This window comes from Rhipicephalus microplus, chromosome 1 (genome assembly GCF_043290135.1).
Source record: "Rhipicephalus microplus isolate Deutch F79 chromosome 1, USDA_Rmic, whole genome shotgun sequence".
Taxonomy (NCBI): Eukaryota; Metazoa; Arthropoda; class Arachnida; order Ixodida; family Ixodidae; genus Rhipicephalus; species Rhipicephalus microplus.
The window spans coordinates 75,156,621-75,172,470 of NC_134700.1; the positions used below are offsets into that span (position 1 = coordinate 75,156,621).

Genomic DNA, 15,850 nt, shown 5'->3' on the forward strand with positions numbered 1-15,850 from the left:
CGGGTTGGTAAGAGACATCGCGACGACGAGCGTTGTACCGCAGCGAGTCGATGCATTGTTGCTTATGGATTCGTTCGACTGCAAGCTTACGAGCCGCGTCTGCCAGTCTGATAAATTCGTTCGTCTTGACACTAATCTGGTGTCTGTCTGGTAGAAGCATGGCATCCAGCATTGTAGTGACCTCCCTGCCATAAAGCAACCGGAATGGTGTGAATCCAGTTGTTTCTTGCACAGCGGTGTTGTAAGCGAACGTGACATAAGGGAGGATGTCATCCCAGTTTTTGTGGTCTTGGTCAACGTACATGGATAGCATGTCGGCGATCGTCTTGTTTAGTCGTTCTGTAAGGCCGTTGCTTTGTGGGTGGTATGCAGTAGTTTTTCGATGTACTGTGCCGCTAAGCTGCATGACGTCTTGTATCATCCGGGCGGTAAAAGCTGTGCCACGATCAGTTATGACAACTGCTGGTGCTCCATGTCGGAGGACGATGTTTTTCATAAAAAAGTGGGCAGTCTCAATGGCGGTGCCACGTTGTAATGCCTTCGTTTCGCAGTAGCGCGTCATGTAATCAGTAGCGACTACAATCCAGCGGTTGCCGTCACGAGACTTGGGAAAAGGTCCGAGTAGATCCATGCCTATTTGTTGGAACGGTTGTGTCGGAGGAGCGATGGGCTTCAAAAAGCCGGCTGGGCGCTGATGTGGTGCTTTACGGCGCTGGCGCTCGTGACACGTCTTCACGTAATGCTTCACGTCTCGACTGAGCTTAGGCCAGTAGTAGTGTTGGCGAATCCGGGCCAAGGTACGTGTGTATCCCAAGTGGCCCGAGGAAGGCTCATCGTGACAGGCGGACAAGACATCGGCTCGTAACGCTGGCGGGACAACGAGCAGGTACTCAGTCGCGTAAGGGTCGAAGTTTCTTTTATAGAGGATATTTCTGCGGACGCAGAACGATGATGACGAGCGGGCGAATGCTGGTGGTGGATGCGGCGTACGGCCTTCGAGATATTCGATGAATTGTCGAAGCTCGGAATCGTTCTTCTGCTGTTCGGCCAAGTCGGATACACTAACGGTGCAGAGAAAACGGCCGTCGAGATCGTGATCACCTGACACTGTCTTAAGAGGAGCTCGGGAAAGGCAGTCCGCGTCAGTATGCTTCCGGCCAGACTTGTACACGACTGTCAAATCGAACTCCTGAAGGCGTAAGCTCCACCTGGCCAGACGTCCGGAAGGGTCTTTAAGGTTCGCCAACCAGCAGAGCGCATGATGATCGGTAACAACTCTGAACGGGCGACCATACAGGTACGGTCTGAATTTAGCTATTGCCCAGACAACAGCTAGGCACTCCTTTTCAGTTGTTGTGTAATTTGCCTCCGCAGATGACAAAATCCGACTTTCATAAGCAATAGGGCGTTCGACACCGCCTTGCCACTGGACAAGGACTGCACCAAGGCCGATGTTACTGGCGTCTGTGTGTAGTTCAGTGTCGGCATATTCGTCGTAGTGTCCGAGTAAGGGCTCAGATTGGAGACGCTGCTGGAGCTCGGAGAAAGCGCGTGTTTTCTCAAGGCCCCACACGAAGGGAACGTCGTCTTTTGTCAGACGAGTGAGGGGTTCGGCAATGTTTGCGAAATTTTGCACAAAGCGTCTGTAGTATGCGCAGAGGCCTAAAAATCGACGCACATCACGTTTGTTGGTTGGTGGTGGAAAATCTGCGACAGCCAATGTTTTGTCTGGGTCCGGCCGAATACCATCAGGGCTAACAAGGTGACCGAGGAACTTTAATTCGTTGTAACCAAAATGACATTTTTCGGGTTTCAGTGATAGGCCTGCCGTGCGAATTGCAGCAAACACAGATCTAAGTCGCTGCAAATGCTGCTCAAACGTTTGGGAGAAGACAACGACGTCGTCTAAGTAAACAAGGCATGCTTCCCACTTGAGACCGGAGAGCACTGTATCCATCATCCTCTGGAATGTCGCAGGGGCAGAACACAGACCGAAGGGCAGCACCTTGAATTCGTACAGACCATCAGGCGTTATGAATGCTGTTTTCTCTCGGTCGCGTTCATCAACTTCGATCTGCCAGTAGCCACTGCGTAAATCCATAGAGGAGAAGTATCGGGCGTGTCGGAGGCGGTCTAGTGAGTCGTCGATGCGCGGAAGCGGATAAACGTCTTTCTTCGTGACTTTATTGAGTTTGCGGTAATCGACGCAAAATCGGAGAGTGCCGTCCTTCTTTTTTACCAGTACGACGGGGGACGACCATGGACTGTTCGAGGGTTGGATAACGCCATCTTCGAGCATCTGCTTCACTTGAGAACGTATAGCCTCTTGTTCTTTTTGTGAAACTCGGTAGGCGTGTTGACGTATGGGTCGCTCAGAATGGTCAGTGACAATGCGGTGCTTTACGGTTGGCGTTTGTTTTATCTTGGATGTAGACGCGAAACAGTCGCTAAACATGCGGAGGATACAGCGGATTTGCTCTTTCTGTGCACATGACAGCTTCGGATTGACATCGACTGCATCGGTTACCGCGGTGTCACTTTCAACGGCTGCAGAATTTGGGGCTATCGTCGTACACGCTTCATCGTCAATGGATTCGAAATTAGCGATAGTTGTTCGCTTGGCCAAATGTTGGTATGATCCACTAAAATTGGTGACCAACAACTCAGTCATCCCACGTTTAAATTGAATTATGCCGCGGGCAACACAGATTTGCTGAGACAAGAGCACCGAAAGGTTGGCTTCAGCGATACCACTACCGGCATGGTCTATGTCGCCCTGTACTGTAACGAACATACTGGTGCGTGGCGGAAGTGTGACGGTGTCGTCGACAATGCGAAGCGCAGTCTTCTGCGGATTGGTATCTCTAGGCTTCGGGCCATAGTCGTCAGCAAACGTTACGAGGCAGTCTCGAAGATTTATAACAGCGCCGTGCTCACGAAGGAAATCCATGCCAAGGATTACTTTCCGGGAGCATTCGGGAAGCACAACGAAAGAAGCAACGAACGTCGACTCACAGATTTGCAGCCTTGCGGTGCATCTCCCGATTGGTGTCAAGAGATGACCACCGGCTGTCCGAAGGTTTGGTCCATGCCCCCAAGGAGTCGTGACTTTCCTGAGTTCAGCCACAAGTTCAGCGCTGATAACTGAGTAGTCGGCGCCGGTGTCGACTAGAGCAGTCACTGGATGGTTGTCGACACGAACGGCAATGTCAGCAGAAACGGGTTCGTCAGCGATGTGAGGTGTCGGCTGAAAGGAATCGTCGAAGGTTGGTGGAAGGGTCGGAGGAGGCTGTTTTGACGATAGCTTAACAGCGGTCCCACCCCCGGAGGCCGCTGATTCTAGTTTTCCCGGCGTGGACTTGGGGACCTAGCGGATCGTCCCGCAACAACATCGGCGAAAGTGGAGTATTGATTCGCGGACGTAGAGCGTCGAGGAGACGGAGAGCGTGATTGGCGTCGCTGAAGATTCGGAGACGGTAGACTTGCCAAGTATTGTGCGATGGCGCGGGGTCGTTCGCCGTCCCTGGGCCGACGAGCGTCTGGCCGAAATCCAGGTAGGCCCATCTGTCTGTACGAGCACTCCCGGTACAGGTGACCTGGCTCACCAGAGTGGTAGCATAGTGGCCGATTGTCGGAAGCGCGCCACACGCTAGATTTACGCAAATTGGGTCGCGGATTCTCATAGTGTGGTGGGCCCGAGAAGTACTGCGGCATCTGCAGTCGTTGGTTTTCATAGCGTGGCCCGCCCGAGAAGTGCTGTGGCGTCTGCAGGCTAGTCGGTCGGGGGAAATAGCTGGCTGCCGGTGCAGGAGTACGTACAGCTTCCGCATACGTTAGCAGAGGAGCTTCGGTTGGAGGTGGCGCTAATGGTCGTACCAGCTGCCGCACCTCTTCACCGACGACGTCTGTCAGAGCAGCCACTTGAGGCTGTGAAGGCACTGCGTGAAGCTTTTGCAGCTCGTCGCGTACAATGCTACGGACTAGCTCAGCAAGGTCTCTCACGCTCGTGACATCGGGTGTTACCAAGGCTGCTGACAGACATGCAAGGTTGTCGGACCGCTCATACTGCGAAGATCGCTGTCTCAGCATTCGCTCCATTGTCGTCGCTTCACGGAGGAATTCTGCCACGGTAGCTGGTGGGTTTCGTACAAGTCCTGCAAACAGCTGCTCCTTGACACCCCGCATCAGAATGCGCACCTTTTTGTCTTCCGTCATTGCAGAATCCGCTCGACGGAACAGACGAGACATCTCCTCAACAAACATGGCCACGCTTTCATTGGGTCGTTGATTGCGAGAATTGAGGAGACGTTCGGCTTGTTCTTTCCGGTCAGCGCTGCCATACGTGTTCCGCAGCTGAGTGCAAAACACCGGCCAGGTTGTCAGGGCGGCCTCGTGATTCTCGAACCAAATACGCGCCGAATCCTCCAGGTAGAAATAGACATACCGCAGTTTCCGGTGCTCGTCCCACTCGTTGGCGACGGCGACTCGATCGTATTGGTCCAGCCAGTCTTCAACGTCTTCGTAGGGCTCCCCATGGAAGGGCTTTGGCGTTCGGGAGGCTGGTAGCCATGGTGCTGGCGGAGTCGCGGACGGTTCAGTCTGGCTTGCAGTTGTCGCATATGCAATGGTTCTGGAGCGTTCCGGAAGAGGGCTGAACTGGGGTGGTAGGCCTAGTTGCCGCCGACTGCGTCGAAGGTTGGCTGTTTCTACTAAGGTGTCAATGTTGGGACCGAGATCTTCCTCGTGGTAACAGTGCATAGACTATTACCCAGCACCTCCACCAGTGTCACGTTACAACGTGACTGTAACCTGCTGATAAGGGCACGCAAGGACGTCAAACTGATTCGAACAACGGCAGTACGACTATTGTTTTTCTCTGCACGCGCATCTTTGTCCTCTTCTGAACAGCGGCACATACAAGCATGCTAGCATCTGTAGAAATAATAGTTTCAGAAGTTATACTAGTGGCATTATATATATATATATATATATATATATATATATATATATATATATATATATATATATATATATATATATATATATATATATATATATATATATATATATAATGTGTGTGTGTGCTCTAACAGACAATAAAGCCGAGGAAAGTATATGGGAATTATTAGAACAATTGTAATGTAAACTTTGAAGAAAGAAATGTGGGTGAAAAGATAACTTGCCGTGGACACGAACCGAACCTGCGACCTTCCAATAACCTTCGAAGAGCCTACGACCTTCGTTTACATGCTATTCCTTGCTAAGATATAACAGCTACACCTCCGGTGATGCCACGGTATCACCACAATCATTCCGGAAAATAATGTAACTGTGTAGGAAGTTGGTGTGTTTACATTTTAGGAGTGTTTCCTGTACATACAACTCTTTTGGGGAGTGTTTGTGTAGAGGTTTTTGTACATCGTCATGGGCCTAGGTAGTGGCGGAAGGTGATGCGACGCTGCCCCCTGACGCGCTGCATCAGCGTAAGTTGTGCCATGAAAAGCCGAACACCTTCGGCGTGCTTCTTTGAAGATGTTTTCGCGGATCTTCAGTGCAAGAGTGTCTTTTTCTCTTTTCTACTGTTGAAAAGAACGTGAATATGCCGCTTATTCTGCGCCACAGTTTACACAGTGTGGGGTTCCATTACATTTCATGTCATTACACAATGTGGGATTTCATTACATTTCACCACATTTTGCCCAAGAAGGTTGAACACGATAGCTCTGAGAGCCATGGTCAAACCTTTGACAATGGTAACATTGGCGAGGGTTCAGACGTAGGGGGTGATTGGTGTCTTAGTGTAGCCAGTTTCTATTGTTTGTGGTAGTTCACCAGTGGCAAAGGTTAGTACCGAGTGTTTCGTGGGGGCTTCTTGACTATTCCTTCGGATGACAATTCGCTTCGCATTGGTCACATTCTGTTTTTTCCAGCGCTCGAGGGGTTCAGCCTCTTTCTGGTCAAGGAGGCCAGTGTCGGAAACAACTCCACGTGTGGAGTTCCTGGATTGACGGTGTGTTACGCTGATGGGAATGTCGCCGAATGTTGCAAGGTTCTAACTTGTCAAGTTGATTTTTGTCACGGACTTCGAAAAGAAGGTCTCCACTAGTCAATTTTGTAACTTTATAGCCATCACCTAACGTGGCTGTCAGTGACCGCGATACTATGAACGGGGACACTGTTGTGGCTGTTTTGTTGGGCTCCTCACTGTGTAGTACATGATAGCGGGGAATACTTCTTTGGGTCGCCTGAAAAAGGATAATTTTTTGGTGCGTACGCGCTTTGAAGCAGCACGATCACTGAGGAGTGGAAAACCAAACCACCTATGAAAATGGGGAAGCAATATAAGAGGTTAGAAGACTGGACAGATGGGAAAGAGGAAAGAAAAAAGAAAGATCGGCGAGGGGGATAGGAAAAGGTGACTGTGCTGTCTGCGTGAAGCCAGGGCCAAAGGGGTGTGTTGCCTCTTCCAGGGTGCCTTAAAATCCCATCACCGGGCGTCGGCTCAACCCCCAAGATCCCCTTTTCTCCGGACATGGCAAAGCCACGAAGGACTAGGCTTGAGATAAAGTCGACCTCCCCCCTTACCCCCCACCCATTTGCTCGGGTCCGTGGTGTCGCTAAACACCAAACGCCTGCTTACGCAGACGCTCCTGCGGGGTGTGGGAAAGTTTTCGATACGAAAGAGGTTGCAATAGATGAGACTGTGTTAGTGTCGTTGGGCTGTGGATGACTCGGTATTTAGGGAAAGACTGTTTGGTTTAGATAGAGTAAATGCGTTATCAGTGCGCCACCTCTTGGTGACGCACTGGGAACGACAAAGAGGGAGCAACCAGGAAGCATGGGAAATGCGTTTGCCATACAAAGAACATAATGTACAACCGCTATCGTGAGCACTCATGACCGATCCATACAAGGGGACGCTACAAGGTTGAATAACGAATACTTGGAGTCGCCAGCCATGCCTCGCTTCTGTAGGGGTAGGGGCTTTTGTTAAGCCGCTATGATAGCTGCTTTTTTGCTCTTGTCCTAGCATTTATTTCAAATGAATGCTGAAATAAAGAATCTGTATTTGAACCTAATTAAATTACTCAAAGTTAGGTAGCTACACCAAGTTAACCCACGCCGCGGAGAAATTTGGATGTGAACGAAAGGGAGATGACAGGACAAATAAAAAAATTACGGCATATTCACGGGGTGAATGATGATGAATGGGCGAAGCTCCGGAGGGATTCATCGGTAAACTGTGAATCTTCCGTGTAATTCGCCCAGTCGATCATCATGTAAAGACGTGAGAAACGCTGTGTGTGTATATACACAAATCAACTTTTATTTGTTCTTAGACGATGGATGGCTTGCGATGTCCCTTGCCTCGCGCGCTCGCGCATCGGGATTCTGTCTGCGAGCGCGCGCTGCTGCCGCCTTGCGCTCTCTCCGCTGTGCAGCCTTATCCATCCGGCGACTCCGAGCGCGCGCCAACAACGAACGGATTTTATTACAACGCTCCCCCTAGCGTACGTCGCCGCACTAAATCGAACGATTGCCTTCAACCAATGACACGCGCCATATGTGACATCATTCCTATTTTATAAGATCTCGCGTCTTTCATCAACTACAAGTACCGCTTTCTAGTTTATAACATCTTGCATCTTTTCATCATCAGCTACAAGTACCACCATCTAGTAAACACTACAAGAACTAAACGAGAGGTGGCTACATAGAGGAGACGGTACCGCCATCTAGTGAACACTGCAAGAACTAAACTAGAGGTGGCTACATGGATGGATGGATGGATGGATGGATGTGGCTGTACCCTTTAGATCGGGCGGCGGCTAACGCCACCTAGCCGTAATACTTAGTGAACTAACCATTACATTCATCTTTCTTTTTTTTCCTTTAAATAATGAAGTTGAGGATTCGTACTTCAGAGTGAAGGGTTTAATTTTCACTCGTGCCTTGACTTTAGCCACCAATCAGATAACCTCCTTCTAGTTAGGTCTACCCGCTTAAAGTCTATTTTGCCCTCGCTGTCCCTAAATCCCAATGCTTTGAAAAACTCTGCGCCATCATCCTGAACTATAGGGTGAAGCCCTTTACAGAACATTATCAAGTGTTCGGCAGTTTCTTCTTCCTCTCAACACGCACTGCATACTGTGTCGACCCCTTCGCATTTGGCCCGATATGTCTTGGTTCGCAGTACTCCCGTCCTGGCCTCAAACAGTAGAGAACTACCCCGAGTATTATCATAGATCCTTTCCTTGGCAGTTTCCTGCTTAAAAGTTCGATAGATCTCTAGTGCGGACTTCTTAATCATGCCCATTCTCCACATGTCAGTCTCCGTTTCCTTCACTTTTTTCTTAACCGATAGTTCTTTTTGGTTTGGCCCCTTGCTGTTTTCTAAGTATTTACCAGTCAACTTCCTGGTTCGCTTCCTCCATTTTGTATCGACATTCTTCATGTACAAGTAGCTGAAAACCTTCCTAGCCCAACGCTCTTCCCCCATTTCTCTCAATCGCTTCTCAAATTTTATCTTGCTGCTAGCTTCCCTGCCCTCAAATGATGTCCATCCCATATCACTTTGTACTCCCTGATTTGGTGTATTCCCGTGAGCTCCTAAAGCAAGCCTACCTATTCCACGTTGCTTAATTTCTAATCTTGCTTGAACTTCTGATCTCATGCACAAGACCGCATTGCTGAACGTCAGCCCAGGAACCATGACCCCTTTCCATATTCCTCTCACAACATCATACCTATTGTAATTCCACAGTGCCCTATTTTTCATGACTGCTGCATTCCTGTTACCTTTAGTCGTCACGTATATTTCGTGTTTCCTCAGATACTCGGTCCCATTGCTTATACAAACGCCCAGATATTTGTAGCTACATACAGGGGACGGTACCGCCATCTAGTGAACACTGCAAGAACTAAACTAGAGGTGGCTACATACAGGCTATAGGGGACGCACAGCCCACGCCCTAAGGAGCTTCGCCCCTAAAAGTTGGAGAGAAAGACGAAGTTGAGGGGAGAGACTTGAAAAGGCGACTACAGATTTCCCCTGGAAGGGTCACCCGAGGGGTGCAGTCGGCTTGAACAGGTGTGTGGCTTGCTCTGGCGGATTTTTATAGGTCATATCACCCGGCCTCAACTCTACCCCCAGGATACATTTTCCCCGGACACGGCTCAGCAATGCACGGCTAAGCGTGAAAGGAGATCAACCCCCTCCCCCCAATATTGGCTATGATTCATGGTGACGCCTCATTTTTCAGAATTCGGGACACGTTTCTTGAAACACGCCGCATATATATTCTTTCAATTGGCGTGATGCTCAGCGCGCAAGGTACGTGGAAAGAGCGTGCTAATGATTGGTGGAGTCCAAAGCAATCGACAAAAATAAATACACGAAAGAGAAGGATCCTTTCTACTTGCAGTGCCCACGAACTCGAGGTAGCGTGCTGTACGATACAAGTCGGTGCCCTGCGGAAGGTAAAACCATTCACTAGCATAGGAAGAGACAGGACTTGCGCACAAACTGACTTTGCCACTTTCACCAGATAAAGTCATCAGTTGGACAGCTATATGAGAGCAAGATTTTTTTGAAAACCATGGAAGCTCGCTTCCAGATGATTTGCAAGTGTGAAAGTTTGTATTTAAGCTCAGTTATCGTGCATGAATGACGCTTCGCGAAATTCTGAGCGTTCTACAGAAAACTACGCGAACTAAAATTGATGAACCTAACCACACTCCAAGGCCGTTTGTATTGAGCGGCCTGACCAATAGGCCGTATCAGTAGGTCGCTAGCGAGTAGCGTCATCATGCACGGGGCCGAATGTTTGCAAACACATTACGCCATCTTTGTTACTTGCGCTGTCAGAAAGATGGAGTGGCTTCCTCAACGGGACACAAGCATTTAACATCCCATTAAGTAGCACTTGTGTGACACCCGAGCTGAGACTCAAACCATGCACAATTCAATACACTCGGAGGATGCAGGTTCCATCAGCGTGGTCGAAACATGAATATCGAAAAGAATACACACTTATGGTTTTCGCGACATTCAGATTGCGAAACTTTGCCGAACAACAACGCTGTTCAGCAGGCACCAGTAGTAAAAGAAAAGTTATCAGTGAGACGTGAATTGTTGCCATAGCTGCAACTCTTGTGCATCGTTCTCAACCGGTCTAACCAGTTCGCTTTGCTGGTCGGGCTTGACAGTGTTGGTGGCATGAAGAGTTCTATATTATCCACAGTAATATCGCTGCACGCTATGCACCAAAAAATTTATGTTTTTATTTGACCTCGCTGAACGGTATGATGCAATAAATACAATGAAAGTGACTTATGGGTAGGGAAAATCAGAAACGCACGAGGGGACGTGAGGTGCAACTCGCTCCTCATGAGTTAGCAGCTGATCGATGATTGTCACCGTCACTCTCGGTGAGTTCAAAGCCTTCGACATCCAGCGAAAAATGCTTGTACTTTAAACGGTTTCTTTCAACATCACTGCTCAAGCAGTTGGAAGAATGCCCTTCGCCGAACGACTCCGACAACACGAACGTCGCGTCACCATCATTATTTGAGTTCAGAGAACATTCAGCCATTTCCGCCCCGAAACCCGTGAATAAGCTAGTCGCTCGCAGTGTGCTGCTATTTATCGATAAACGTGCCAAAACAAGCGACGAAGGGCTGGCTGATTTGAGATTGCTCAGTCATAGAAGAGAAAATAGTGAGCCTGTGTATTTTCCGCATACAATATTATAGAATTTATGCACTACAAAAGCACCAAAGATTGCTATATGGAAGTGAAACACGGTGAATTTCTACTGAAAAGGTGAGATGATAACATTTAGTTAACCTAAGGAAACCTTGCTAAGCTGATATGTGCACTCTGTGGGCTACCATCAAAAGTGCGAGTTGCAACGTATTTTCTAGGAAACTTCGTGTTTCGCAAAAACGAATCACGTTTATCGTGTCATAAAGGGCCCGGTTTGTTAACTGATGCAGGAAACACGCAATGCGGTAGTATTTGTTTCTTGCAAAGGCGTTAACACTCAGGCTACCGCAGCCGAACAAGGGAGCGTCTGCCTACTGACTATGTTTGAGAGGACGCTCCCGACTTCCGCTTAGTGGTGCGACAGCCTATAGCCATTGCGAATAGAGCTCCTCATTATTTTTCTATTTTGTATGATATGAATCCGGCCTATTATTTGTTACTGCAGTGGTGTGGCCCCAGCGCAAGTTTGTCAGCCAGTAGGAGAATGTGCGTGCTCAGTTTGGTTCTGGCACTGTCGCTGGTAAGCGGCATTTTCTCGAATGACTGCCGCTGTGCTTGGGTCGGATACGACAAGCAGCAACGTCTTGCCATTCACCAGGGCTTACCAGCGGACACGTCGCCAGACGCCGTCGTAGTTCCAGCGGCTTGGGCCTGCTTTCAGGACCGCATTCATAAAGAAGGGTGAGTGACGGATTTTGCGTACTCCATGCATGCATAGAGGGTGTTCTTTAGGACAACACGCACTGTTTATGAAACCTATATGGAAGTCAGGAATATATTCGGCGCACGACGTCAGCCTCAAAAAAGACATACTTTGCCACGCATGAGGTTGTGTTGAAGGAAATGGTGACCGAAAACTGGTTATTTATTTTCTGATTATTAACTCAATGAAAATAGTTTCTAAAAATACTTATAGCATTTGTATATATAGCTCAGCGATCTTTAAACACGTGTAGGGGTCTCATCTCGGAAGTAGATTTCCTGAACCTGAGCGACGTGGAGCTCCTTAACAGTTTCCAAGATGAAAATGTAGTAAAGGTCCAACGAATACTGATCAGATGAGAAAACGAACAAATCCTAACAAAACACATAGTCCTAACTTTTGACACAAGCACACTTCGTAGTTCCCTACAAGCAGGATACCTGACAATAAATGTCAGACCATACATACCAAACCGGAGGCGCTGCTTCAAGTGCCAGAGGTTCGGGAGGTGAAGAAACCTGTACCAACTGCAGCACCAACGTCCGCAAGTCAGAGGAATGTCAGGAATCTCCCCACTGCCTGGACTGCGAAGGCGATCACCCGGCGTATTCAAGATCGCTTTTTTTGGTGGAAAAAAGAAAACAGAATAGTTGCTCTTAGAGTCAAAGAAAAACTAACCTTTTTTTTGAAGCGAGGAAGAGGCTCGCACTCTTACCTAAGAAAAGCTATGCCAGCGCAGTGTGGCAGGGGGCCGCACCGCAATGGCTTCAGGAGCCTACGGGGATTGTGGTCAGTGGTTCCGTAGCAGCTCCACCTGCCCCCTGGGTGGTAGCAGCCAGTGCTGCTCCGCCATCGACATCGAGGGTGGCCCTACCTGCTTCGGTTGCGCAGGGTCCGCGACTCAGTCGCACACCAAAGCCCAAAACGCGCGTTTCAAGGCCCGGCTCTCGATCCTCCAGCGCCTCCGAGAAGGCGATGGAGGTCGACCCGAAAACCTCGGTATCGTCGACACCAAAAGACCAGTGCTCTCTCGAGAGCTGGTCTTGAAGCACTGGTCTTAAAAGACCCCAATAATGCTGCAACCCAAGGAATAACCTACGAGGTTATCGCTCTTTACGAACCTAGTTTTTACCATGTGTCATAGCATAATTTTAACGATCAATCTACCTTATTAGTACTACATTTGCTTCCTTTTAATTCCATCATGGCTTTTATTATTAATTCGAACGTCAGAGGCCCACTTCAAAAGTTAGGTGACATTAAAGACATTTTTAACAAGTTTTAGCCGATAGCATTTTGCCTCCAGGAAACAAACCCGGGTGCAAAGCACACTCGTATACTAAAAGGTTATAAATTTGTTGGTAAGGACCGGCAGCATTGTAGCCATTTATCGCGAGTCGCTGCAATTGTAATTGGGGGCACGACACCGGTTGGCGCAAAATGTTCACGCCGCTGCTCACCTTCCAGATCGTGGCCTGTTGGGTTGCAGACACCGTTGGCCTGGGCGACTGCGCTTGGTCACCACCCGGTGACCTACCCGTGCCCATAGCGCCCTCAAGCCATCTGGATCAACCACGGATTTCGTCACCAATCGTCAGCCCGCTGATACCAGCCCGCGCCTGCAGCTACGCCTGGCAACGCTTCTCATCGTCGACGTCACCAACCACGTGGGGCCAATGCGGCCTACATAATCTTCACAACATCACCAAAAGCTCGGGGCACGACACCGGTTGGCGCAAAATGTTCACGCCGCTGCTCACCTTCCAGATCGTGGCCTGTTGGGTTGCAGACACCGTTGGCCTGGGCGACTGCGCTTGGTCACCACCCGGTGACCTACCCGTGCCCATAGCGCCCTCAAGCCATCTGGATCAACCACGGATTTCGTCACCAATCGTCAGCCCGCTGATACCAGCCCGCGCCTGCAGCTACGCCTGGCAACGCTTCTCATCGTCGACGTCACCAACCACGTGGGGCCAATGCGGCCTACATAATCTTCACAACATCACCAAAAGCTCGGGGCACGACACCGGTTGGCGCAAAATGTTCACGCCGCTGCTCACCTTCCAGATCGTGGCCTGTTGGGTTGCAGACACCGTTGGCCTGGGCGACTGCGCTTGGTCACCACCCGGTGACCTACCCGTGCCCATAGCGCCCTCAAGCCATCTGGATCAACCACGGATTTCGTCACCAATCGTCAGCCCGCTGATACCAGCCCACGCCTGCAGCTACGCCTGGCAACGCTTCTCATCGTCGACGTCACCAACCACGTGGGGCCAATGCGGCCTACATAATCTTCACAACATCACCAAAAGCTCGGGGCACGACACCGGTTGGCGCAAAATGTTCACGCCGCTGCTCACCTTCCAGGTTGGTTACCTTACCCATTCTAAACAATACTATACCAATAACTACTTCCTTGTCACGGTGTCGTGCCCCTACGACTTGAAATTGCGCAACTGGCTATGTACTTGTTACAATGTGTTCACCCTACAATTGTTGTCACAGTTGATACTCTTACTATCAGGGGATGTGGAACTAAACCCCGGTCCAACTAAAGCACAGATAGAACCTCTATCAGACGCTATCAATAAGATCGAGCAAACCGTTTTAACCATTCGTGAAGATATTAATCAGCTCAAGGCAGTACAAACTAACCATGAAACAGTTCTCTCAGCACTAACAAACCGAATCTCAGCGCTAGAAACAGTCCAAATCGAACTCTCATCGGGCGCCGTACCCGATGACGCCGCCAAAATCAAACATGAAATTGAAACGCTAAAAGCTGCTAACACCGACGCTAGTAATCGACTGCGCCGCAATAACCTTCTCTTTTTAGGTATTGAGGACTCTGTTAAAGAAACTTGGGAAGAATCAGAGCTTAACGTCATAAACTTTTGTTCCGCCCAACTAGATATTACGCTCGAACCAAGAGCCATAGAACGTGCTCATCGGATCGGAAAATTTGCCCCAGACAAGAATAGGCCAATCATGATAAAGCTCGCTCACTTTAAAACAAAAGAAAAGATTTTGAGCTGCGGAATTAAGCTCAAAGATACGACCTTCGCCGTAAGAGAAGACTTTGCAGCAGCCACTCGCCTTGCACGCTCTAAATTACTCAAATTCATTCGGCCACAAAAGTGTGCATTTAAGCTGAGGGTTGACAAACTTATTGTTGGAAATAAATCATACTTCTATGACGCGAAAACTGATAAAGTCACAGAACTTCGGAACTCACCTGTCATTACATTTGAAAACAGCGCATCATCGGAAGCCACCTCTGTTGGCAGAACATGACGGGTTTGCAATCATTCCGCCTCGTGTAACACGTGTATCCGTCCTATGGCATTTCTAAACATAAACATTGCATTTACTAACATACGAAGCATAATTCCTAAACGCGACGAACTTTGCAGTTTCATAAATGATATCAGTGCTGACATGGTGATACTAACTGAAACATGGTTGCATGATGACGTCACAGATACGGAAGTGTTTCCATCCAATTTAAATTTTACAATTTTTCGCCGGGATCGCAAAAGTAAGAAAGGAGGTGGCGTGCTCATAGCTATTAAAAACACTCTAGCATCCTCACTTATTTTCCATGACGATAAAATAGAATTAATCTGGGTTCTTGTCTCCAACGGAGCCTCGAAATTTGTTTTTGGCGTCTGCTATAGGCCGCCAGACAGCCACCCCGACTTCTGCGACCTACTTCATCAATCCCTCCACACCATTACAAATAAACATTCTAATGCACCTATATTTTTGTTTGGGGACTTCAATTATCCTTCAATCAGTTGGTCGTTGCTTTCAGCGTCGAATGGGACATCATCTAAAGAGCAACAATTTTTAAACACTGCCCTTGATTTTAACCTTCACCAGGCTATTACGTGCCCTACCAGGGGCAATAACATACTAGACCTCCTGCTAACTTCGAGCCCTGACGACATAAAAACCATTAATACGCTCCCTGGTCTTAGTGACCACAACCTAATCCATATTTGCATCGCCTCCCCGCTTAAAAAGAAATCACCCACACGGAAGGTAATCACGGATTACAAGAGAGCAAATTTTGATGCGATTAATCACGAACTCGCCAACTTCTTAGAAAACTTTAGGAATACGCACCTAAAACGAAGTGTCAACTGTAACTGGGAACTTTTTAAGACTACAATGTTTAACCTCAAAAACAAATACATTCCTTCTACCCTCATTAAATCAGATTCAAACTGCCAATGGTTTAACAAACAGCTAAAATTACTCTGTAACCGAAAGAAACGCTTGTACAGAACGGCCCGCCTAAGCCAAAGTTCAACTGCGTGGGAGCGCTACCGCGCGTGCGCTAATCAGTACTTAACCGAACTAAAAGCTGCAAAAAT

General features: G+C 48.6%; 1 protein-coding gene across 1 annotated transcript in view; it reads left to right on the top strand.

Moving 5' to 3' along the window:
* Positions 1–11,252: 11,252 nt before the first annotated feature.
* LOC142765406 (putative phospholipase B-like 2) overlaps positions 11,253–15,850 on the top strand; it is a 194,500-nt gene continuing 189,902 nt past the window's right edge. The window contains exon 1 of the mRNA XM_075866342.1: positions 11,253–11,449. Coding sequence (XP_075722457.1) covers positions 11,253–11,449 — 197 coding nt within the window. The remainder of the gene's footprint in view (positions 11,450–15,850) is intronic.